General features: G+C 40.8%; 2 protein-coding genes across 12 annotated transcripts in view; one reads left to right on the top strand and one right to left on the bottom strand.

Moving 5' to 3' along the window:
- Positions 1-76: 76 nt before the first annotated feature.
- NDUFA4 (NDUFA4 mitochondrial complex associated) lies at positions 77-6,499 on the bottom strand. Its single transcript, XM_036429320.1, has 4 exons — positions 6,337-6,499; positions 5,271-5,359; positions 4,503-4,563; positions 77-292 (listed from the first exon to the last, which is right to left on the bottom strand). The coding sequence occupies exons 1-4, from the start codon at positions 6,376-6,378 to the stop codon at positions 236-238; spliced, it is 249 nt and encodes an 82-aa protein (XP_036285213.1). The 5' UTR covers positions 6,379-6,499; the 3' UTR covers positions 77-235.
- Positions 6,500-21,641: 15,142 nt separating this feature from the next.
- Positions 21,642-24,844, top strand: part of PHF14 (PHD finger protein 14) — a 150,080-nt gene continuing 146,877 nt past the window's right edge. For 3 of the 11 annotated variants that reach the window (XM_045578356.1, XM_045578354.1, XM_036429319.2), the window contains exons 1-2: positions 21,653-22,174; positions 22,672-22,782. In XM_045578356.1, coding sequence (XP_045434312.1) covers position 22,174; positions 22,672-22,782 — 112 coding nt within the window. In that variant the 5' untranslated portion in view covers positions 21,653-22,173. Of the gene's footprint in view, positions 22,175-22,671; positions 22,783-24,844 lie in introns of all 11 variants that reach the window. The other 8 variants (XM_045578335.1, XM_045578330.1, XM_045578351.1 and 5 more) reach the window with 6 other exon arrangements.

Below are 24,844 nucleotides of genomic sequence, written 5' to 3'. Positions count from 1 at the left end.
CTCTCTCCAATCTCTCTAAAAATCAATGGAAAAAAATATCGTTGGGTGAGGGTTAACAATAAAATAGTGAGACTTATCAAGTTTCAAATATTTATTGATCAGTGTAAACCCCAACACAATACACCAACATGATTTTGTGCATTTGGAAGGGGAAATATTTCCTGGTTAAGTGGAAAATTGTGCGGATGGCTCTGGAAGACCTTCATTTTAAGCAGCTTTATAGTGAAACATTCATTTAGAAGTCTGGACCTTCTTTCTTCAGTTTGCTGTAATCTACATTCACTGCGTAGAACTTGAAAAAGAAAAAAGGTATTTTACATAATTATCAAATACACAGAGATGGTACAGAAGTTTTAGAATTATTCTTATTCAGCTTTCTATAGTAAAGATAACATACATGATTTTTTTCTTAAGAATGTTTTTAAATTTAACTTTATTGTTCAAAGTATTACAGATCCCCCCCCCCCCCCCCACTGACCCCTCTACCCCGTTCCCTGCTCCATCCCATCCCCTCCTTAATAATGTGTAAGTCATTCAAAGACACCAAAACTCCAGTTCTTTAATGACGATTTTGTAAGGTCAAAATATTCAGTCTACCACAGAAGAGCAGTATTAGTATAACCTGTTATTCAGACGCCATAAGAAATTGTTTCCTAAGAGATAAGAATTCCTTATGATACATACTTCCAATTCTTAAATTTTTACTTCCATATCCATGAAGTATACAGAAGGATACTAAGCATCATCATCCCTACTTTGGTTAGCAAAGTAGGTTTGTAAGTTAAGATAGGAGAGATTCATAGCAACCAAGATAAACTAGTCATATGGTAATGTTTTGTTGTATGGTTTACATAACTTTTTCAACAGAAATTGATTTGCCTTGATGGCTTTTTTTCCTATTAGTTTCCTAACCCAGATGCATCAATATCAAAAAGACCCCTGACTACCTCTGGTATAAAAACTTTTAAATAGGTCTGTGTTTTTCCTTTTAAATACTACTGTATTTAAATAATATTGTATACTTGAAAATTTTATATTCAATTAATTTTAGAAATCTTACTATGACTGCTTAAAAAAAAACCCTGCTTCTCAGTAACTTTTCTTTTTAATGGTTCTAGTTGTCAACTGCTCCACACTGAGTAAACATTAGAATTTGTAAGTAAGCCAAAGAAAGGCTATAACCTTGAGTTTACTCATTCTTGTGCCAAAAACACTGAAGAGTTGTGCTATAATTACTTGAAGACTACATAAATCCCAGGAAAACCAAAATTACAAAATTACTAACATATTCTTCAGGGATTTTAAGCAAGAAGCTCATGAATCTGTATCCATTATTTCTTCAAGCTCTTTGCTTTATTTCTCCAAACATATCTTATCTTTTTTTAATCTAACTTTTGACTTCTTTAAATAAAAAAATAAAAAAATCCCATGTAGTAAAGCTTTTTCTTGAGAGACATAAAAGTATGAATGAGCCCTAACAAGTTTTCTTTATTTTGACATATTCTCTTATAAAGCAATTGAACTGAAATAATGAGTTAAACAAAGTTGTGCTATCCCTAACAAAATATTACAGAATATTTATAAAAGGAACTGCAGGATATATATTAAGCAGGATCAAGCTCCCATACCCATGCAGAGTGGAAAGTTGACGGTATTGCTGCCAATTTCCTCAAAACTAAGCAGGCTTCTATTTGGTTCCATATGCTAGTATCAAAATTTTGTTGCAGTAAGTCTTCAAGTCTGCTTATTTTTCTGCTTCCATGTCGCCATTCTTTTTCTCAATTTAATGGTGGCTACCTTGAAGGTCTTTGAAACAGTTGGGAAGGCACAATGTATTCTGATCTCTGTTTTGGCTGTTTTATTCAACTGAAGCGTTGCTGGGCCTTTGATGCGTAAATCCCATTTTAGTACCCTCTCTGGTTTGTATTAGTTAGCTTTTGCTAGATTGTAAAGTGGAACAAATAACCAGTGGTTTGTAACAATAATGGTTTATTTTAAATCCCTCACATTTCATATCACTTAGAAACTGACTGCCCCAATGTTCTTCTCATTTAAATCCTAGTAATCTTAGCTGTCAACTGTGGTTTCATGATAAATGGAAAATAACAATGGGAGCAACCACACACTGGTTCAGAAGTGGCAGATATCACACTGTCCCTCACTTATGATTTGCCAAAGCAAGTCATGTTGCCAACCCTAATGTATTATAGGTGCACCAGAAAAACAAATTCTCTTAGGTGAAGGGCAGTGAATGACAGAATAATCTAGTCTACCTCACTGTTTGGGTTTAGAAACAGTAGTAGGCTTTGTTCATTCTCAGCTTACCAGTTTCTGGACTGGTTCCCTTTTATTTATTCTTGCAAATCATTCTATTCTTCTACATGCTCATCTCTTGGCAAATATAGTTAGCAATTGTGGACCACTAATATCCTGTTTTCCAAAATTTCTTTCTATTGCTGCTCTTCAGGTACGTAGTCCACCTTCCAAGTACAGCAGGTGACACTTTACCAAATATTTTGCCATTATATGACTCATCTTTCAAGTTTTTAGTATCAGTGTCACAGCTACTCACAGCCCATCTATGCTACACACATTAGCTTTCTGTTGTAGCAACATTCCACTTCCAAGCTTACATGGCCTCATAGTGGCATGTGTTATCGTGTCCCAGAACATTGGCAACTGGCTTCATTATCAGAATCACCTGGGGAGCTTCATGAACTACACATACCCAGAGACTCCAATATATTCTTTGGTGGAAGAATCAATACCTGAGTTTTTTTGTTTTCTTTTTTAAACTTTATTGAGTATGACACAATTTCCTCTAGAATGGACTTGATTTAAACAATTCTAAGAGAGAAAAATAAAACATGATGCCTGTTTATCATTTTATTGAGGCAAAATGTAACACACAGATCAGATGGCTCACTTCAGCTCCATGGATGCATTCTTATTTGTTCCTTGAAGGGAGATCTTTTTAAGAGATTTGGAAGCCAAATTATAATCTGAAGGCTGAGTACAAAACTTAGAATCGGCAAAGGGTGATAATTAGCTTAAAGATTGCTGCTATCAGTAATGATAGTGTCACCTCCATAGGGAGGTTTATCTCCTAAGGGGTTTTAGACACACACTGGTCAAGAGTACCTCTTCTTAAAAATGCTTAAGTAAACTGCTATTTCTCTTTTGATGAAGCAGTCTGATATAGCAGAAAGTGCATGGGTGAGTTATATAGTTTAAATAGGTAAATTGTATGGTATTAAAATTATACCCTAATAAAGCTGTTGGGCTTTCCATTTTGTTATTTTGACATTGCGAGGATTTGTTTTATATACAAAAATTTTACACATAAGGAAGATTATGTTTGGGGAAACAATAAATGGTCTCAGATTTGCAAGGACATATGGACCCTGAGGGCATTATACTGAGATAAGTCAGAGAAAAACAAATACTATATGATATCATTTACGTGTGAGACCTAAAAAACTAAACATATAAAAACAGAGTAGAATGGTGGTCTCTAAAAGGTGGAAGATCTGAAAGATGTTTAAGAGTATAAACTTGAAACTAGTAGTAAGTTCTGGAGACCAAAGGTTCAAAATAGTGATTACAGTCAACTATCTTATAAATTTCAAAGCTGCTAGGAAACTAGATCTTAATTGTTCTCAACGCAAAAGAAAAAATGATAATTTCATGATGTCATAAAAGTGTTAGTTAACGCTACTGTAGTAATCATATTGCAATATATCAATGCATCAAATTAACATGTACAAACTTACACGACATTATGTCAATTATATCTCAAAAAACTAAGTAAATGGTCTCAGTCCATGAAATCATTCTTTAGACCACTCTTCAGAAAAAATGTTAAGTTTATCTAGAAGGTTCATGGTAAAATTTCAATTTCAACTGACTTCTAAAAATTCCTACTAATCTTCACATGAAATATTTCAACCACACCAACAAGGAAGAAAAGCTAATGAAAATTTCCACTAGATTAGTGCTACTCAAAGTGTGGTTCATGGATCAGCAGTGTCAGCATCAACAGAAACCTTGTTAGAAATGAATATTCTCCTTCACCACAACAGAGCAGCTGAATCAGAATCTCTGGAGGGGTGAGGGGGAAAAGGGGAGGCGGAGCTAAAGAATCTGTTTTCACAAATTCTCCAGAGGGTACCTATGTACACTGAAACTTGAGAAAAACTACACTAGACGAAGATATGAAAATGGTGAACAAGAGCTATACTATCTCTTCTTTCTTCATCAAATCAGTAGAATTGAGACATTATTTTAATTTCACATCCAGAGTCCAGTCTGTGAATAAAATCCTTAGCAAAAAATACTTATTAGAAAAACATGCCATTTTAATTTCACAGAACAATCTAGCAGTTCTTCAAAGTTCTTTATAATTAAATTTTGTTGCACATCCAATGTCAAAAACTACTACTCCATGAGAAAATTTACTAAAACACACTTCCCAGTAATTCTGAAACAATTTTGTAGCTTACCTTATATTGCTCATTGGGAGCCACTTTGTTCCAGGGTTCTGGGTTATTTTTTCTGTCCCAACTAAAAAATAAGACATTATAATCGTTACAACATTAAAAACTACTTAAAATGGTTTCCTACTTCTTTAAAATCTAATGTTCTGAATAGATCCCATTTATTATTAGGTGGAGTATGGTGTTGTTTTCATTGTAAAGTTGAAATGGTAACTGGATCTGTGATAAACAATCCCACATTATCTATTAGATATAAGGTAAACACAGAGCCTCTTGGGACAGTTGTCCTTCTCCCTATCCCTGGCACAGGAAACTTTATACTTGGATGTTCCCTATTTCATCAATGAAGTGTTATATAGCAAAATGCATAAAATAGCAATTAATCCATCTTTTTTTCCTTGCCTGTTGTTTTCCAACTTCAACAAACCAACCAAAAAACAAAAACAGAAACACCATGTTATTGTGGGAAAGCAAAAAGCATTTACATGTACCAGCAACCCTGATTAAGCATCTTACAGAAACAATTATCTCAATCTTTATATTAAGATAGGTATTAGCAGTTCTTATCTACCAACGAGAAAATGAGACTCAGAGAAATTTAGATGATCTCATGTATCAAGAAAATTACAACTGCAGAACTGGGATCTGAACTGAGTTTTGTTGGCTACACAACTCAGGTTCCTTCTATTACTTCAGGCTGCCTCCCCAGAAAGCCTGTGGCTCCTAAACCAGATGAATAAACCAACCAAGTTCCAAACGTTTTTAAGTGCTTACCAGACATCTGGATTGAACAATGCCAGCCGTGTGACATACAGCGCTGCTCCAGTACCCCCGGCTCCGATAAATATGAAGAGGGGGATCAACTAGAATCAAACACAAAAGAGACAAGAATTAACAGTCATCTTCAAATACCTGGACACGGAAAATGGAAAGGCTACCGTTGATTCTACATGTCGATTCCCAGATTTCAAATGGCTACTTTTCAATTCTGTGTTTAAAAACATGGGGTCTACGTCACCTCTTTATACCTCATCATTCCTAATAAATTTCCCAGCTTGAAAAACAAGCTCTTGACAGGTTACTTAAGCTTGCCTCGATATATCGATATATGTTATGAAAGACTCACTAAACAGCCGGAATGAGCAAGCAGCAGCACACCCATACAAACATTAGTTTTTAAGGCACAGCCTCTGAAAACATACTGCTACCAACTGGATTTAGGGTAACGATGAAAAGACAGCGTAGTAATTGAGTTTTTAAATCATAGTACGTTGAGGTGCGGGGGAGATGGGGCGGGGAATGAGATGCAAAATAACTGAACTGCAATTAAACTCTGCCGTCATCCAACTCCCCCAAACGTCAAGGCGCCCAGACAAACTGAGGATTCCAAGATCCCAGGCCCACAAGGCCTGGTGGCGGCGCAATGCAGTGTGTACAAGCTCCTTCAGGGAGCGCACACAAAACAGCGGGTGACAACCTGAGCTTCACTGGCCTCTAATGCACACAGCACACTCCATCCCTCTCGGTCCCTGCCACCTGCCAGAGGGCGGGGCCGCCAGCTCATTCCAGCACTCACTCCTTTACTTTCCTCCAAGGTATCCTTCACCTTCAGCCGGCCAGCACCTTCCCCCCCCCCCCCCCCCCGCAACAAAAAAAACCCACAATGCAAAGCGTGGAAAGGTCAGAGACCAAGGGCCCGGAGTGACCAGCAGGACAGGGCAAAGGGAGGCCAGGTCCAGCCTCCGGGAGCGAAGGGGGCCATCAGGGAGGAAGCTGCCAGGGACGGAGGCAGCCGCAGCCCCACACAGGGCAGGCCACGAGGAAGGGGTCGCGAACTTACGCTGGGATGCTTCTTGGCCTGGTTGAGGATCTGGCGGAGCATGGTGGCGGCGGAGGGCACGGAAGCAGGGAGAACACAAACGAGCAACGCCGGCAGCCGGGACTCAGTGCACCTAGGAGGAGCGGACGCCCAAAGTCACCCAGGACCTCCTACCTGAAGGACCCCTGGCTCGGAGGGCACCCTGCGGCAGGAGGCCCGGATGCGGCTGTCCAGAACAGTGCCTGACTCCCCCCCAGCGCCCATCGCGGCTGCTCTAAACGGAACAGACCTTCAGCGTCCGCTCAAAGGAAAGCATTCTTTTGCCTGTGCCATGTATGTTCCCGGAGGGTGATTGCTTTCCGTAAAAAACTGGGACACTTGTATCGACTAGACAGGCACTTTCTCAGGAAGCCGCGCGTGAAGAGAAGGAGGAGGCCGGGGACGGACCTGCGCGCGCCCAGGCCGCGGGGCCCTCTCGCGCGGCGCCCGCCGCCGGGTCCGCGCGCCGAGGCTCTGGGGACGCGCGTGCGGGGCGCGCGCCGGGAGGCCGCGGCGGCCGCCGAGGGAGCGGCGCGGCGCCTGCAGCCGCTGAGCGCCGGGCGCCTGCAGGGCAGGTCGCGTCTCTTGCGGCTGAGGTCAGGGACTGTGGTTTAAAAACACTGCAGCTGCTTCCTGTCAATTTCGGGCGGAGGTTAAACGCTGGGAAGGCCGTGAAGATCGTCCTGTCAGTGGGAGCTCTCAACCCGCAGGTCCCAGAGGGACCTCAATGAATGGTCAACACCATAGGACCTTTGACACTGCCCTCTCCCTGGGCCCAACATTGTATTCTTAAATGTGTTTTCAGTGATCGTGCCCTACACATCCTTTCCTACCATCCCAGTGCAATTTCGTTTATTTCTCTCTTTATTTTATTTATTTTTTTAAATATATTTTATTGATTTTTTACAGAGAGGAAGGGACAGAGCTAGAGAGCTAGAGACCTCAATGAGAGAGAAACATCGGCCAGCTGCCTCTTGCACACCCCCTACCCGGGATGTGCCCACAACCAATGTACATGCCCTTGACCAGAATCGAACCTGGGACCTTTCAGTCCGCAGACCGACGCTCTACCGCTGAGCCAAACCGGTTTCGGCCCTCTCTTTATTTTTTTAACCCAAAAGCCTTCCATGGGTCAGATTTTAGGGATACTAGGGATCATCTGAAGTGAATCATGAAGGAAAGGATCGCACAAGTAATTGGGTGTGGAAAGAATAGGAAAATGTTCCTCCGAAAAGGTAACGTTAGACCTGAAGGAGAAGTAGATGTTAAATCGACTGGAAACAAGGATGCAGGTGGACAGAACAGAGGTCCTAGACCAGTGGTCGGCAAACTCCTTAGTCCACAGAGCCAACTATGAACATTGTACAACGATTGAAATTTCTTTTGAGAACCAATTTTTTAAATCGTAAACTTCTTCTAACGCCAGTTCTTCAAAATAGACTTCTTCAAAATAGGCCGTGGTAGTTTGTGGAAGAGCCACACTTCAGGGGCCAAAGAGCCGCACGTGGCTCACTAGTCACAGTTTGCCGGCCACATTCCTAGGTTGTTAAGGGTCTGAAGCTAGAGAGGACTTCTGAGGAGCTGAGGGTAGTGGTAGCGGGAAGGTCCAAAAATGTTGGAAAGCCCATTACAATCCATGTTTCTGATGAACTTCTAGTTTTCAGTGAAATGGTAGGCCCCCTAGGGGGTATGTTAGCAGCATGGGTAGGTTATTAGCGATAGTTGAGAAAAGGTAATTGTTAGTTTGCAAGCTGTACTGACAGGGAATAGAGCACCTGGTACTTTGTAGACTTGCCTAGTTGGAGGGTGGATTCTCACATCTAGCTGCTTAAGATAAAAGTGAGGTGTTTGACCAAAAAGGTCAATTCCAACCTCAAGGTCATGATTCACTCAAGAATGTAGCCAACACACCTTTGTGGAAACAGGTCAGTAAGTTAAGGTGTCTCAGTAAATTCTCTCAACGGAACAATATGAAAGTCATAGATAAAGGTGTAGCTCTCTCACCAAAGCCTGATCGGATCAAAGTGACTGAAATTAAATCTAGAGGAAGAAAGAGGTACTAGTATTTCCAAAAAGAATTGTATGGCCTTTGATGGATTGAGTTTCCTGGAATCAAATAAAAGAGAAGTGGTGTTTCTGCTAAAGGAACATCAGCCTTGGAATAAAGAGCCTCTGACTGTTGTGGATGTGTAAAGACTCTTGGACTCCTCAATCTCTGGAGATGAGAAGCAGGTTGAGAGATGTGCTTATCTCCCATGAAAGTGCTATTCTGTAATTTCCTCTTTAGTGTATCTAAGACAAGACTTCCCAGAGAGGGAGACAGGAGCCACGGGGAAGAGTGGATTAGAACAAATCCCCAGATGGCAGAATTGGGGCCTAAGCAAAGAATGTTCTCCACCTCCAGTCAGCAGCAACTTCTACCTTGCAAGATTTCAGGACCAGTGTATGCCTCTCTGTCTTTCTCTTTGTGAACAGGATCATTCATTGTATGGTTTTCCAATCTCTGTTTCACCATTGCATGTTGCATGTTCTGAGGGCAATTAACTTGACTTTGTTACTTCAAAGCTCTCCAGATCAAGAGAAGGCATACCCAAAACAAACACAGAGACTACAGCATGGCTCAGAGATCATAGGACTTGAGCTGGCAATAATGATAAATAATACTTTTTGGTTATCTCTTTTCGTGAGGAGGGGGATGATATTTTGACACAGGAAGAAAAAAAGATTGGAATGATTGCAATCAGGAAGAGCAGACTGTGGTAGATTGTCTTTTTGTTTATAAATATTTAACATCCTAATCGAGAGAATATATTTGTACCTCATTTATATCAAGCTTAGCCATATGACTTGTTTTGGGCAATAAGGGTATAAAAGTGAAAATACTGATAATACAGAAAGAAAGAAAACTTTGGAGCACATGAAGAACTTAATGAAGACTAGGATCTTTGCAGAATGATCAGGCCAGAAAAGAGGAAAATTTGCACTTCATAAAGATGAAGTACCCTGAATAAAGCAGAAGAAATAAAAGTACATAGTGTAAGTACATAATGTGTAGAAAGAACTGAGATGAGGTTAATGTGATAAGAGATTATGTTGAATAGGAATGTGTTATAAGAAATTAACAGAAAAAGATTTACCCAGTTTTTAAAGTATTTTATTTTATTGGTGTGACAGTGGGATTTTTTCTTAAAAATGTTTTATTGAATTTGATTTTAAAGAATTTTAGATTTAGAACTATTCTTTAAGCAGTGAGGACTCATAAAAAGTTTTGTACCCAATCATGGGCTAATTCTATCTAAGAAAGAGGGGGTATGCAAATTGACCATCACACCATCACAAAGATGGTGCGCCCATAGCCACAAACTGGCGATGCCCAGTTACTTCAGCCCCGCAAGAGTCCTCCAGTCCTTTCACAGGAAATGGGTTGCCTCAAAAGTTGGTTAAGCTTCTTAGGACAAAAAGCATTCAAAATCTTTGAAATGGGAATTTCAATATTTATAAAAGCTTGGACTAGACAATTCAAGGTTATTTCCACTACAGTCTTCTATGACTTTGTGATATTAACATTCTGAATTCACATGGTATCAGCTGTATTGTATGTAAGCAGATATTTAAATGAATGGTCGTTATTATTAAAACAGCTCATAAAACCACACTGTTTTTATGTCAGGGACATTCTGTGTTATTTTCCTAATGACTGGAGTTAATTCCCCTAAAACCTGGCAGTCAGACAACCCCTGAGGGGTCCCAGATTGAAGAGGATGCAGCCCAGGCAAAGGGACACCCTCCACCCATGCATGAATTTTGTGCACCGGGCCTCTAGTATCTTAATAAATGAATTGGAACTGCTTTTTTATCAGCCCACTCTGAGACTTGTGCTCTCTGGAGTTCTTATTCTTTTTTTTTTTTTTAATATATATTTTATTGATTTTTTACAGAGAGGAAGGGAGAGAGATAGAGAGTTAGAAACATCGATGAGAGAGAATCATCGATTGGCTGCCTCTTGCACACTCCCTACTGGGGTTATGCCCGCAACCAAGGTACATGCCCTTGACCGGAATCAAACCCGGCACCTTTCAGTCCCCAAGCCGACGCTCTATCCATTGAGCCAAACCGGTTTCGGCAAGGAGTTCTTATTCTTTTGCTTGATTTAATTTTGTGGACAATTTTAAAATCCAAAAGAAAGTATAAATATTAGTTGTCCAAATTAAATATTAGTTGTACAGTGAATAGCTCTAAAAAAAAATCTACACAGTATATCAATAGGACTCCTCCTCCCCCCACCTAAACAATGAGTTCTCTTACATAGTTTCTCTGAATATTAAAGCCTAGAAATTTTTGGAAGGTATAGTGATTATGTGCTGTTATTAATGTGTAACAGTAAAGAGGAATAATTTGATAAGTGAGCCATGGAGTACAATTATATTAATGCAAATTAAAGGCAGAATCGTTTTTTGTTTTTTGTTTTACTTTATTGCATTTAGGCATTTAATTATTTTCCTAGTAGGTAAATTGATAACTGGAGTTGTTTTTCTGATAATACAAATACAAATTATACCTTCACTTGTTAATAAAGATTCTGCAGCTATCCTTAATCTAAAAACAAATATGTTCTTCCATTAGTATCATAGTTACTTAGCATAAACTGTATTTAATTACAAAATTTCTATTAGAAAAGTGAAAACATATTTGGTCTGTGAAAGTTTACTCCCACAATTATAAATCTCAAAGCTTTTTAATTCTCATCATTTTAAATTAAATACCTGAAGCACTTTATGTGCAAAATTCAATGAATACTAAAAAATAAAGAAACTCTAGCAATTTTAAATAAGTGATACTTCTTGTCACTAGAATCTTAGATTTAAATAACATTTTAGAATAATTCTATTTGAAGTTTTTAGAATATCGATATTATACCATACTACAGGCCCAATGCACAAATTTGTGCACCTTGAAAGGAACTATGAACCACGAGACTGTGGTGGGCACAGGGGTGGGTCTCAGCCCTTTTTTTGCTCCCCAGTCTGGCCCCTCCTGCCACAGCCCTGGAACACTGTTTGCCAGCAGTCCTGCTCCTGCCACTGCCACTTCCACATGTTGACAGTGCCAGCCATGCTCGCACCACTGACAGTGAGTGATTGGGGCCGGCGCCATCTGTGGGTGTGAGTGGCAGCTGCTGCCCCGATCGCCTCTCAGATCAGGGTGGGTGGAGAAACCCTCAGGGGAGATCTGGGCTGGCAGCTGCCACTTGCATCTGATGATGGTGCCAAGCGATCAGGACCATCACTGGACGCTGACAGCGGTGCAAGAGGGTTCAGTGCTGGCAGTAGGTGTTAGTGCCTGGTGGGACCATGGCACGTGGAAGCAAAGAATTTTCAGTAACCTCCAGAGGCTTGCTCCAATGACAGCAACCAATGTCCCGCCTTGGTCTGGTGCCCCCACTCACCTGCTTCACCACCCCACCACGCCTGATGCCTGCCATGTTCCATGCTCTGCCACCAGCTGTCAACACCTGCCATGTTCTGTGCATGCCCCCTGGTGGTCAGTGCACACCATAGTGACCTGTTGTTCAGTTGTTCATTTCTTCAGTTGTTTCGCTGTTTAGTTATTTGCATATTAGGGTTTTACAATATATATAGAGATGAGAGGCCTGGCATGCAAAATCTGTGCCTAGGAGAGTGGGGTCTCTCAGCCCAGCCTGCATGCTCTCCAATCTGGGACCCCTTAGGGGATGTCCAACTAGCGGACATCCCTCTTGCAATCCAGGACTGCTGGCTCCTAACTGCTTGCCTGCCTGCTGGCCTGATCACCCCTAACCACCCTCCCCTGCTGGCCTGATTGTCCCTAACCACCTCTGCCTTGGCTCCTGCCACCGTGGCTTTGTCTGGAAGGATGTCCGGAAGATGTTCGGTCTAAGTAGCATATTACCCCTTTATTAGTATAGATACCTAAATTGTCAGTTTATAGCTTTTTTAGAACTAAGCTCTATTACTCTTTTATATTGTCATTTATTATCTCTCTGAAATTTCTATATTTTCTGTAAATCCATCCATTCCGTCAATTTGTTTGTTTATTAATGTATTCATTTATTAAATACATATTAAGTGCCTACTATGTATTGTTCAGCATACTGAATGCTTAGGATAAGAAGAATGACACACTAGTGTCTTTCTTTAACACCTGGTAGGCTAAAGGGCCTGGGGGATAATTACAAAGCTTTGTTGTAAGTACTAAATAGAATTGATATATGGCTTAGGTTATCTACTGGGAGTATAGTGTCCATACCAAGATCAAGAACATGAATTTGTTTTTGGAATTTTAAGTCTAAGATACTTATGAAATATCCCATTAGAAATATGCCGAGTACTGGCAGAAAATACCCCTAAAGGGTTAAGTTTGGTCTGGGGGTACAGTTTAAAAAGAAAAGCCATATTGGTGATCTTGTCTAGAAAGAATGTCTAAACTGGAAAGTGTAAAGGGAAAAGAGAATCAATGTTAAAACCTAGAAAACATGAATAAAATGAGGACCAGGCTAGTCAGGAGGAGACAGAACAGAAAAGTTAGAATAAGTCAGAAATGTGGGAAGATATATCAGTCAAGGTTTATATAATAAAGGATTTATATAAGGAATTGACCTTCTGCAATTGCGGAACAGTGTTTCTTATTGCAGTCCTGATGTCAGCAGGGGAGGCAGAAGGGAAGTCGGACATGAAGTGTAGAAGCAAAGGCACATTAGAACTTATGAGAATAGGTGAAACCCATGAGGTAAGAAAGACCTCACTGGATCTCCTGTTACCTCCAAACTCTCAAATTCAATGATGTAGGTGTCCTGCAGAAGACATGAGAGCCGTTTTTCACAGAATTATAAATGGAATATAGTTCAGAAATAAAGAAATTAAAGGAGTAGTTTGGCAAGAACAGGAATATAAAGGGGCACCCCCAAGGAATCTCATGCATTCATATTCCTCCTTACCCTCATTGAGTTTTAGTGTCCCAATTTTCCCATTGTAATCAAAATCAATCAATCATGCATGTTACTAGGGTAAGCCCTCTTATATGCCTGTTGATAGATTGACATGAGGAGTCCAAGTGACTAGCCAGCAGACGCAGCTTCAAGTGTGATGGAATCATTGCCCTATCTCCTAATAGAAGCATTCTTCCCTGGAAACAGACTTCTAGACCAGCAAAGACACAGTTACAGAGATGGTAAGTTAAAATTTCATTAGCAGATCACTAGGGGAAATAGTAAGAAGAACCACTCCTTTCACTTCTGTCCTTCAGGGTCAATCCAGAGTGAGACCATAGTAATACAGTTGTCTACTTTAGCATATTGACAGCTTATCATACAGAGCCATCTGTAAACCAGGTTAAAATATTTCTTCCTCAGTTAACTTGTCATAGAGAATGCTTCATATAACTATAGGTGTAGGTTGAGGTGTAGGGAAAGAGGCCTAGAACATGGGTATCTGTGACACTTGCTCATGCAGCTTACCTATGCCTTCAGTACCTGTTCAAACCCACCTAGTTTCCATTTGTTTTTGGACTGCTGCTATGCATATTCAATATTATGACTTTGTTAGATGTGACCCAGTTCATGATAGATAACTCAGGTAGCATGGTAATCTGCTTCAAGCACTAACAGACCTGATAGATTATATATCGCAGTTGAAGAGTAGTTTGCTTGGCATCCCAGACTGGTTATAGGGCCTTGCCCCAAACTATCATCTTTTCATTTTGTTCAGTAAATAGGTCAGAGTAGCACAAGCAGATGTGGTTAATGTTGTGTATCAAATTCAGAGGCCTACATAGTATTACACATATTCATGATAAGGTTTTTCTTGACACTAGGGGCCTAGTGCATGAATTTATGCACTTTTAAAGGAACTGTGAGCTGCAAGGCTGTGGGTACAGGGGCGGGTCTCAGCCCATCCTCTGCACCCCTGTCCAACCCCTCCCTCTGCAGCCCTGTTAGGTGCCAGCAGCAGGTGCAAGCGGGGCTGGCACTGCTGCTGCCCTGATTGCCCCTCAGGAGCAGGGGAGGTGGAGAAGCCCTCAGGGGTGATCTGGGCTGGCAGCCACCTCTTTTACCTGCTGACACCGGGTGCAAATGACGGGTGGGTCCATGGCACCTGGGAGCAAAGAATTTTCAGTAACCACCAGAGGCTTGCCCCAATGGCAGCGACCAGTGCCCCACCTTGGTCTGGCGCCCACGCTCATGTTCTGTGCTCTGCTGCCTGCTGCTGATGCCTGCTATGTTCCACACACACCCCTGGTGGTCAGCACACAGCATAGTGACCGGTTATTTGGTTATTCCACCATTTGTTCTATTTGCATATTAGGGTTTTGTATACATAGATGTCCCAGATCACTGGAATCCTATAAATATCACTGAGGTCACAGAAACATGATTTTTTAAAATTATATCTAGGTCCTACCATCTGGCCTACAATTATCAATATGTTAAGAGTACTGATTACTTCTTTCCTACTAGGTCCAATCAGCATGACACCAGCAATGTAACAGATCATCATGATTTTCTGTGGAATTTAAGAGATGATTGAGGACCCTGCAGGAAGGCTCCAGAGTTAATGTACCCAGGTATGACAGTCAAAGTATGTTCCTAGTCAACAAAAAGCAAACTACTTTGGATGGTCTTTCATAACAGCTGTAGATACAAAAGCATTCGCCAGTCCAAGATCAAGGTGCCCTCAGTTTGGTTTCTGCTGAGAACCTTCTTTTTGCATTGCAGATGAAAGCCTTGTCACTGTCCTCACATGGTTTTCTCTCTTCCACTTATAAGGACACTAATCCAATAATATGGGCTCCACCCTCATGATCTCATCTAAATCTAATTACCTCTAAAAGGCTCCATACCCAAATACTATCACATTGGGGTTTAGAGCATAATGTATGAATTTTTGCAGAATAAAAACATTCAATTCATAACATCTATGAAGGTTTCAAGGTATAGATAATTCTGATGCTATTAATTTGTCCCATAACATTGAAAAAGGAGTCTTCCAAATTCACATTAAAATCCAAGTATTAACCTCATAATAAAACTTGACATGAATAGTCCACTCATGGTTTCTTTAATCCCAACCAGGCTAATGAGAGCAGTTTATCAAATAAATGTCAGATCCCTCAAACTGTGGAGCTCTAGTAAAATATTGATTTAAAATTACTTGATTTTAAAACTGTTCATAGACTTTCACTCCAAGATTGGCATTCTAGATTACTTAGATAATGCAGACTGTTTTTCTGTTTCAAGACGTTGAAGAGTATAGTGGGCAGAACAGTGTCCCCTGAAACTTCATGAACACCTAGAACCTCAGAATTTGAATTATTTGGAAGTAGGGTCTTAGCAGAGTTAACTGTTTAAGATAATGTCATACTGGATTAGGGTGGGCTCTAAATCCTATGACTGGTGTCCTTATAAGCAGAAGAGTGGACACACAGACAAACACACAAGAAGAAGGTCATGTAAAGGACCCAGAGATTGGAGTTAAGTTGCCAAAACCCCAGGAACACCAGGAGTCACTAGGAACTGAAAGAGGCAGGGAACAATTCTCCATAGAGCCTTTGGAGGAAGTGTGCCCTGTTGATACATTTCTGACCTCCAGAACTGTGAGGAAATAAATTCCTATTGTTTTAAGCCACCGAATTTTTAAAGTAATTTTTGTGGCAGTCCTTGAATTATAATACAGATTTTGGTACAAGAAGTGAGGTACTGCTGTAATAAATACTTAAATATGGGGCCATGTCTTTGGAATTGGACAATGGTTAGAGGTTGGAAGAATTCTGAAGCACAAGTTAGAAAAAGAGCCAAAATGTTGATCAAGGGTAAACGAGTAAATAAATTGTGGTACATTCAAGCATGTGTTTCCATAATACAAATGAACTACAGCCACACACAGTGACAAAGATGGTCCTCACAAGAAAAGATTAATCAAAGAAACCAGAAACAAACAAACAAAAAATAAAACCCATACTAGTACTGTATGAATCCCACTTATATAAAATTTTAAAATAGTGTTATACTCAAGATAATGGCCATCTTTATGGTCCACCAAGGGAGTATTAATTGAGGGGGCTTAAGAGAGGCTTGTTGGGTCTTGGTATAGATAGCATTTATAAGGGTGTTTGCTTCTGGATGATCCTTTGATCCAAACATTTACTTATTTTTCACTTTTCTCCATTTGCCCATATATTTTTTTAAACGAAGTTATCTAGATTTAGAACAATGTTAGGGAGTTTACTTATGATTTGTCATTAAAGATCTGATGGGTTAAAAAGAATATAAAGTATAATTTATGCATTTTTGTTTATTTGAAAGCTTTTCCACCTTTTGAGTTGATGACATGAAACCTCCTGTCTCTAACCAACCTTATGTGTCTGTCTGACATATAATATTGTAAACGTGATGATGTTGTGTCACTGCTGCTGTCTTTGCCCATCTGCTTTGCTTCTTTGGGACTTGCCCTTTGTGAAGCTCAGCCCCTAAGACTGCCATTCATATGCACTGAAACATGATGAAATGCCTTGGCTTGTCTAAGATATCTGTCAAATAAATAGCTACTATGGCAAACATTGAGGTACTCACCTGTCATTTTTGTTTTTTCTTCATGCAGAACAAATATTGATCACATTTTACAGTACAATGTTAATTTAAAAATAAGCTATATTACAATATGGATGAACCATGAAACCACTACACTTGCAAAAAGAAGCCATTCACATAAGACAACACATTTTTTATTCTATTTATATGAAACTAGGTGCATGAAATTCATGGATTTGTGTGGGGGAGGGAGGGGAGGAGGTGTCCCTCAGCCTATCCTGCACCCTCTCCAATCTGGGACCCCTTGAAGGATGTCCGACTAAACGAGCAGTCGAATATACCTCTCATAATCCAGGACTGCTGGCTTCCAAATGCTTGCCTGCCTCTTTACCTAAAAACTCCCCTGCCAGCCTGATTGCCCCTAACTGACCTGCCTGGCTGGTCTGTTCACCCCTAACTGTCCTCCCCTGCAGGCCTGGTCACTCCCAAGTGCCCTTCTCTGCAGGCTGGTTGCCCCTAACTGCCCTTCCCTACACACCTGCCCCCCCCAACCGCCCTCCCCTGATGGCCATCTTGTGACAGCCATCTTGTGTCCACATGGGGGTAGCCATCTTTGACCACATGAGGGTGGCCATCTTGTGTGTTGGAGCAATGGTCAATTTGCATATTACCTCTTTATTATGTAGGATGTCTAAAATAGACAAATCCATAGACACAGCAAGTAGATTAGTGATTGTCAAAGGCCAGGAATAGGGGAAATGAGGAGTTACTAATAATGGGTATGGTGTTTCTTTCTGGGGTGATATAAATGTTCTAAAATTAAATAGTTGTGATAAAAAATATGAATATGCTAAAAACCACTAAATTTTACAATATGGAAGGGTGAGTTGTTTTTTTTAAAATTTATTTTATTGATTTTTCACAGAGAGGAAGAGAGAGGGAAAGAGAGTCAGAAACATCGATGAGAGAGAATCATCGATCAGCTGCCTCTTGCACACCCCCCACTGGGAATGTGTCCGCAACCAAGGTACATGCCCTTGACCGGAATCGAACCTGGGACCTTTCAGTCTGAAGGCCGACGCTCTATCCACTGAGCCAAACTGGTCCCAGCTGGAAGGGTGAGTTTTAAGTTATGTAAATTAAATATCAATAAAGCTGTTATAAAAACTCAGCCCTGAGCTAAGTAACTGTTTTTTTAAAAGTTACCCTTATGTCTAAAGAGATGACTGACTGGCTAGGGTACAAAGATAAGATGAAAATATATTTTCATGATATTCATTTGTGTAATATATAGCTATGAAAAACTTAATTGATTAAATTTTTTAAAGTATAATTCTTTTGTAATACATATGAAAAGTTTTTACTTATGTAATACTAGAGTAGATCCTTACTGCCTAAATCCTTGAAGAAAATTCTGTAGTCAGTATATTTTATATAACTTGAAAATGGTGATTATCAGTAAGCCCATTATTTAAAAAAAAATAAAAAAAAAATATATATATATAATAAAAGCATAATACAGTGGAGCCTCACACAACGAACTTAATTCGTTCCAGGAGCAAGTTTGTTATGTGAAAAGTTCGTTATGTGAAATTCGTTTTCCCATAACAATACATGTTAAAAAAAATAATTCGTTCTGTAGCATAAAATATGCTAAGATGACATAAAAAAAGATAAATTTTTTGTTATTATTTTTACTTAGATACATCTAAAAACATAATTTTTTTTTTAAAAAACACACATTTTTTTAATTTTAAGACAGACTAAGTAGAGTCTACCGAATCTTGCACATCTTCATCCATTTTCTGCTTTTTGGCCGATGGTTTCATGAAAAACCTGTCCAAAGTCGTTTGTTTTTCTCTTTTCTCCAACATCTGCTGGAAATAACGGACAAGAGTATCGGAGTAAAGATCGTTGATCCTGTTTGCTTCAGCTGAATCCGGATAGTGGGCATTGGTAAACTCCTGAACTGCTTTCCATTTGACCAGGATGTTCTTGATGTCAGCAGTTGAGATTGGTTGATTGTTTGATTGTTGCTCCTCGTTATTAGATGACGCTTCCCTTTGAGCATTGTCCTGTTTTTTAGAAGCCATGATATAAAAAAAATATTGAGTTTAACTTAAAAGGACGACTGCCGTGATACGTGCGTGATTTGATTCGTAATGAAGAACGATTGCCGCGATACGTGCTTAAGTTAAGCGCAGTGACTAACGACTGCCTGCAGTGCCTGCGCGGAAGGATGCAATACATCAGCAGCGATCGTGGAAGCTCGGGCGAAGCAGTCATGGAAGCTCGGGCGACTTCGTTGTGTGAAACGAAGTTCGTTGTATGAATCATGAAATGTAGTTCGTTGTGTGCAGCGTTCGCTGTGCGAGGCGTTCTTTATGCGAGGCACCACTGTATGCTAATTAGACTGAATAGCTGAAGGTCTTTGCAAACATCCTTCTAGATAAAGCTCCGGCAGTGGGGGCCAAGGCAGAGGCAGTTATGGGCAATGAGGCAGATAAGCAGAGTGGTTAGGGGTGATCAGACAGGCAGACGAGCAGTTAGAGGCAATGAGGCAGGCAGGCAAGCAGTTAGAGAAGATGAGGCAAGCAAGCAAGTGGTTAGGGGCAATCAGGCAGGTAGGCAGGTGGTTATGAGCCAGTGGTCCCAGATTGCAGAGGGCACAGGCTAGGCTGATGACCACCCTCTTCTGTGCACAGATTTCATGCACCTGGCTTCTAGTTTAATAATGTTTTTAATAATGTTTGGGTGGCTGAATTTCCCAACCATCTAAAGTTGCAGTTAGGAATTCTTATTTGAACCTGTCTTTTCTCTGTGGGAACATTTGAGATTGTCATGAAGTTCATAAATTTCAGCACAACCTTTTCTTACTTCATCAATAGTGTTTTCTCTTGAAAATTTTAATTACAGTGAGATCAAATGAGTGATGGAATTTCTGCAAAAGATATCTTTAGGAATCATAAATGACAGCTGTTTGGCTAACTACTGGCTCTAGCCCTGCTCAGTATTTCTTATTTCCAGCTTAATATCTGTCAAACACTTAACAAAGGCTTGCTTTTAATAGGCACCTCATTCCAGATGATTACATGTGACTATATAAGTAATTGTTTTACCATTGTATGCCTTCAACTACCAATATCTTATTTTCCACTGGTAATGAAATTATTACTGTTTGACCAACACCAAATCAAATAATAAATCTTAAATTCCTATCATTAAGGTTTTATTTTATGAACACCTTTCTGACCAAATACTGTATCAGAAAATATTTAATAGAGGAAATAGAAACTACTCTGGATAGTTTATACTGAAAATAAATTTTGGTGCATACAAGAGTGTCTGAAAGGTTGGGGGAGTGAAAGCCAAGGCTATAATGAGACTTTTAGTTTTCAGAGGAACTGAACTGCCTGCCTGCATAGTGTTCCTGCCATATGAGCCAGCCCTGATAAAGGAGTTCCTGAAATAGTTTTTCAATCAATAGGACTGAGGCTCCACATCCAACTCAGCTGTACATCTATATCCCCCATCAGATTCTTCACTGACCAATCAGAGAAGCTTCATTTTGACCAACCAGGACAATGCTTTTTGGGCCAATCAAACTGTGAAGATTTGGCACCCTCCTTTGCAAAAGTCCCAGGAGTGGGAACTTCTGTCTATATGTCAGCAGCTCTCCTCTCACTGAGAAAGTACAATTTCCCTTTCCACTGGAGACTGAAGGCAGTGCTTCCCTGGCTGAGCTCAAACACCAAAGATGTCACAAAGATGTCTCACTGGAGCAGAGAGGAGCAAACCAGGAGCAGAGCTGTCTTGCCAGAGATGGGCCTGACACCAGGGGCTGCCTCCCAGCTGTGCTGCGCTGTGCTGCTTGGTAATTGAGCTGTACACTATCCGGCAGTTTCACAGCTGTGCTGTATCACAATTGAGCTGTTTGCACTAAATAAAATGTCTTTCTTCACTGCACCCCAAACTGGGGATTCCTGTTGGGATTGAAATGGCACCAATGACCATCCATTGACAGAAGACTGCCTTGTCTGGTTGTACATACTGTCCTCATGTTTTTATAGTAGTAGTGAATTTACTAGTATTAAAATTCCACTTTAATAAATTCTCTAACTGGATGTAAGGCACTATTTTACATTCATTGGACATACATCATAAGTTAATGCATATTATATTTCCCCTAGGTCTATTACCTCTTTTTCTTGGCAGAATTAAATACTGTGTATATTTTATTTAATGCGGAAATGTCTGTCCGAAGCACAATCATTCTCACAATAGTCAATATAATTAAATGAATGCTTTCCCCTCTGTTAAGAGTTGTAATTATCAAAGCAGCAAACAAGGCCCAATGCTATTCTCACATCACCCGCTTCCAGAAAATAAAATTTCCCCATGTAACCAAGATATCTTAAGGGATGCAAATCTATGGAAGAAGCAGTGGAAGAGATGGTATTTTTTTTTTTAGAATAACTTAAGTTAGCAAACGTCCCTTTGTGGAAATCGTATAATATAAATCCTTTTTTTAAAAAACTCGCCCCTACAGATTTGGACTGAAGGTGGAGCCTCGGGGATTTTGGGCGGGGCCACTCCGGATCTGCGTGGCTCTCCCGCACCGCGCACGGCCTCTCTGGACTCGGTTCGGCTCCGCTCGGCTCCGCTCGGCTCCGCTCGGCTCCGCTCGGCTCCGCTCGGCTCCGCTCGGGGAGGAAGAGCGGGCCGGGTTTGGCGCAGGCGCTCTCGGCTCCCGATGCATAAAGGACCTGCTCTGCCTCCCGCTTCTACTTCCTTGTCTTCCGAGCTGTATCCGGGTCGTTGCTTTCCCTATTGTCTCAGGCAGTCGGGTCTCGGATTGTGCAAATTCTGGGTCTTTTGTTGCTTCTGGTGCAGGCTAATAAAGTTTTTCTTTCTTTCTTTCTTTTTTTCTTTTTTTTCTTTTTTCCTAACGGTTTTAACGAGGGAGCTCGCTCCGCAGGGCTGCCAGGTTGGCGGCGCTGCCTGGACCGGAGGGCGCCCGCGCCCGGGGAGCGAGCGCCTGGGGCCGGTTCTGCGAGGACGGAGGGGCGGGCCAGGGGGTGGGGTGCGGGCAGGGACCGCGGGGCTGCACCGGGGACGCCCCATCCGCCCGGCGGCACCGCCGATTTTTAAATAGCATCTTCCGACTGGTTCCCGCGGTCTCAGCGCCCGACCTCGGCGCTGCCTGGGCTCTCGCAGCCTCTCGCTAGGTCTCCCAACGACCGCCTCACGGATTCCTTAGTAAGTGTCGGAGGCCTCCGCGGGGAGCGAGGTCCCTGTCAGCCCGTGTAGGTCGGAGTCAGAGCCGGTGGGACCGCAGGGCGGGGGTGGGTGGGGTGGAAGCCTCCCCGTCGCGATCCGCGGGAACGATCGTGACTTCTTTTTATTCCCCGGGCCTTGCGTGTTCTTTCTGTGCACTGTCACGGTGTCCAAATGAGGGATTGGGACCCACTCGCAGAAACATCCCAAGCTGTGCAAGAGGGTCAGCTTCAGTGCCTCCTGCCAGCCTGGGTTCGCCTTCGCCGACCGGTGGCTGGAGCTGCCCACTTTACTTCCCGGCCCTCCCCAGCCCGCGTTCCCACCCCAACCTGCCCCGACACCTTCTGCCCAGAACGGAGTCCAATAAAGATCCGGAGCAGGAGGTCTTCTGCACCTTCCCTCAGCACCACCGCTCTCCCCTGTGCTTCGTGTGGTTTTTGAATGACGCTGTAATTTTTTCTTTCTTTCTTTCTTAACAGTGGATCGCAGCTCCAAGAGGAGGCAGGTGAAGCCTTTGGCAGCTTCTCTGCTAGAAGCTCTCGATTATGATAGTTCAGATGACAGTGATTTTAAAGTTGGAGATGCTTCAGGTAAATGTTTCTCCCCTTTCCCAGCTTTCTGAAGTTGGGTTTATTTTCGGCTTCTTCTTCTTCTTCTTCTTCTTCTTCTTCTTCTTTCTTCTTTCTTCTTTCTTCTTTCTTCTTTCTTCCTTCTTCCTTCTTCTTTCTTCTTTCTTCTTTCTTCTTCTTTCTTCTTCTTTAGAATTGGTTTTGATGACAATGCCAATTTAAAGTTAAAGCACATAAACTTCATTTATGTTGTACATTTGATTCCCCACATTTCTCTTAAGATCCTATCACGAGGTCCTATCATTGTGTCCGTTTCTGTTGATACTTAGATAATGAACCTGCCAAAGGATTTTTTTTACAAAGATGCAAAAAACATTTTCTCTATTCTTTACTTGAAAATATATTTATGCTTATTTTATGGATATAGGGGGAAAATGAGAGAGATTACGAGGTAGAGTCATATCTTTTTTTTTTTTTACAACTGAGTTTTTTTTTCAATATATATTTTATTGATTTTTTACAGAGGAGAGGGGGATAGAGAGCTAGAAACATCAACAAGCTGCCTCTTGCACACCCCCTTCCGGGGATGTGCCAGCAACCAATGTACATCCCCTTGACCAGAATCGAACCTGGGACCTTTCAGTCCGCAGGCAGACGCTCCACCCACTGAGCCAAACCGGTTTCGGCAAGAGTCATGTCTTAAGAGTAATGTAAGTCATGAACTGTTCATGAGTAGGGTTCTTCTCTTGTCAAAACATTTGGCGCACCCTCTGAGGGGAGTTTTACTAAAGCCGACCAGAGGGGGGAAAAAAAATTGTGTTTCATAGTAGCCACTGGACCTTGTGGTTTAGGCCTTTCAAAAATCTCTGAGATATAAAGCATGCATGCTTGCTCTATGGTTTGTGATTTTTAGAAAACAAACTTTTTAAAAAGGTCATATATTCACATTGTACAAAATTGGAAACCATAGAAAGAAGAGTATGGTTTACGTTGTTTCTTCAGTTCATTGTAGCTCATGTAAAGATACATCTAAAATTTTATTTGTAGGAATCTGAGAAATGGACAAATTATGTTTCAATATGTGAAAAATACCAAGACAATACCAAACATTACTTATTATTCTGCCCCCTTTGAGTGGAAATTTAAAGAAAGTGAGAAGTGAAAGCCCTTATGGTTTCATCCTTTTTAACAGGTTTTAAAAATACTTTGAAGATTTATTTATTGATTTGAGAAAGGGTGGGAGAGAGAGAGAGAGACATCGATTTGTTGTTTTACCTATTTATGCATCTGTTGGTTGCTTCTTGTATGTGCCCTGACCAGAGATGGAACCTGAAAACAACTGAATTACCCTGCCAGGGCGCATTCCTCTAACAAATTTTAAGTATTCTTCCATAGAATTTCCTATGTTTAGTCTTTCTCCCCTTTCTGGTTTTTTTTTTTTTTTTTTTTTTTTTTTTTTTTCCTGCTAAGGATGATAAGGAAAGGATGAAGTTAGGTTATGTTATTGGTATTACTTTTAATAGCATCAACAATCAGAAATCACTTGTGATTTACTGAGAACTTTCCTTTCCATAATCCCATTTAATGTTTAAAGTAATTTAGGAGAGGAGATATTTTCTGATGATAGGGGAACTGAATTTAAAGAACTTGCATGAGGTCACTCAGGCCATAATGGATTCTCATCCATGTCTTTTGATTCCAAAATTGACAGTCTTTTTCTCTGCTTAGATATTAAACAGAGATAGGATATAATCTTAAACCAAAACTACTTGGATGTTGTGGTGACTAATTCAGGTCACTCCCAGTAATCAAAAGTTGTTAAATTTATCTTGATTTTTGTTTTGTTTGTTTTATGACCTTTTCAGCTCTTTTACCTTCCATTTAGTTGATTCACTGATGCTTGGTACTTCCAAAGAAAGGAAAGAAAAGGAAGGGCAAGGGGGTAAAATCCAAATCTACTTTGGTTCTCTTGGTGAAATGTTGGCAGATAGGATATTCTTGACTAGAATGTTATTTTGATTTGTTATAGTTCAGATTGTAAACTGTGATGAAAAGAGTTGGGTCTCAGAGATTATTACTTATT

This window comes from Pipistrellus kuhlii, unplaced genomic scaffold (genome assembly GCF_014108245.1).
Source record: "Pipistrellus kuhlii isolate mPipKuh1 unplaced genomic scaffold, mPipKuh1.p scaffold_m20_p_10, whole genome shotgun sequence".
NCBI classification, from domain to species: Eukaryota; Metazoa; Chordata; class Mammalia; order Chiroptera; family Vespertilionidae; genus Pipistrellus; species Pipistrellus kuhlii.
This window is presented reverse-complemented; position numbering and strand designations above follow the sequence as displayed.

Coding starts and splice junctions, on each gene's coding strand:
- NDUFA4 (XM_036429320.1), bottom strand. CDS start 6,378: ATGCTCCGCCAGATCCTCAACCAGGCCAAGAAGCATCCCAGC. Junction 5,360..6,336: donor AGGCCAAGAAGCATCCCAGC/GTAAGTTCGCGA, acceptor GTTTGATTCTAG/TTGATCCCCCTCTTCATATT. Junction 293..4,502: donor CTCCCAATGAGCAATATAAG/GTAAGCTACAAA, acceptor TTCTTTTTCAAG/TTCTACGCAGTGAATGTAGA.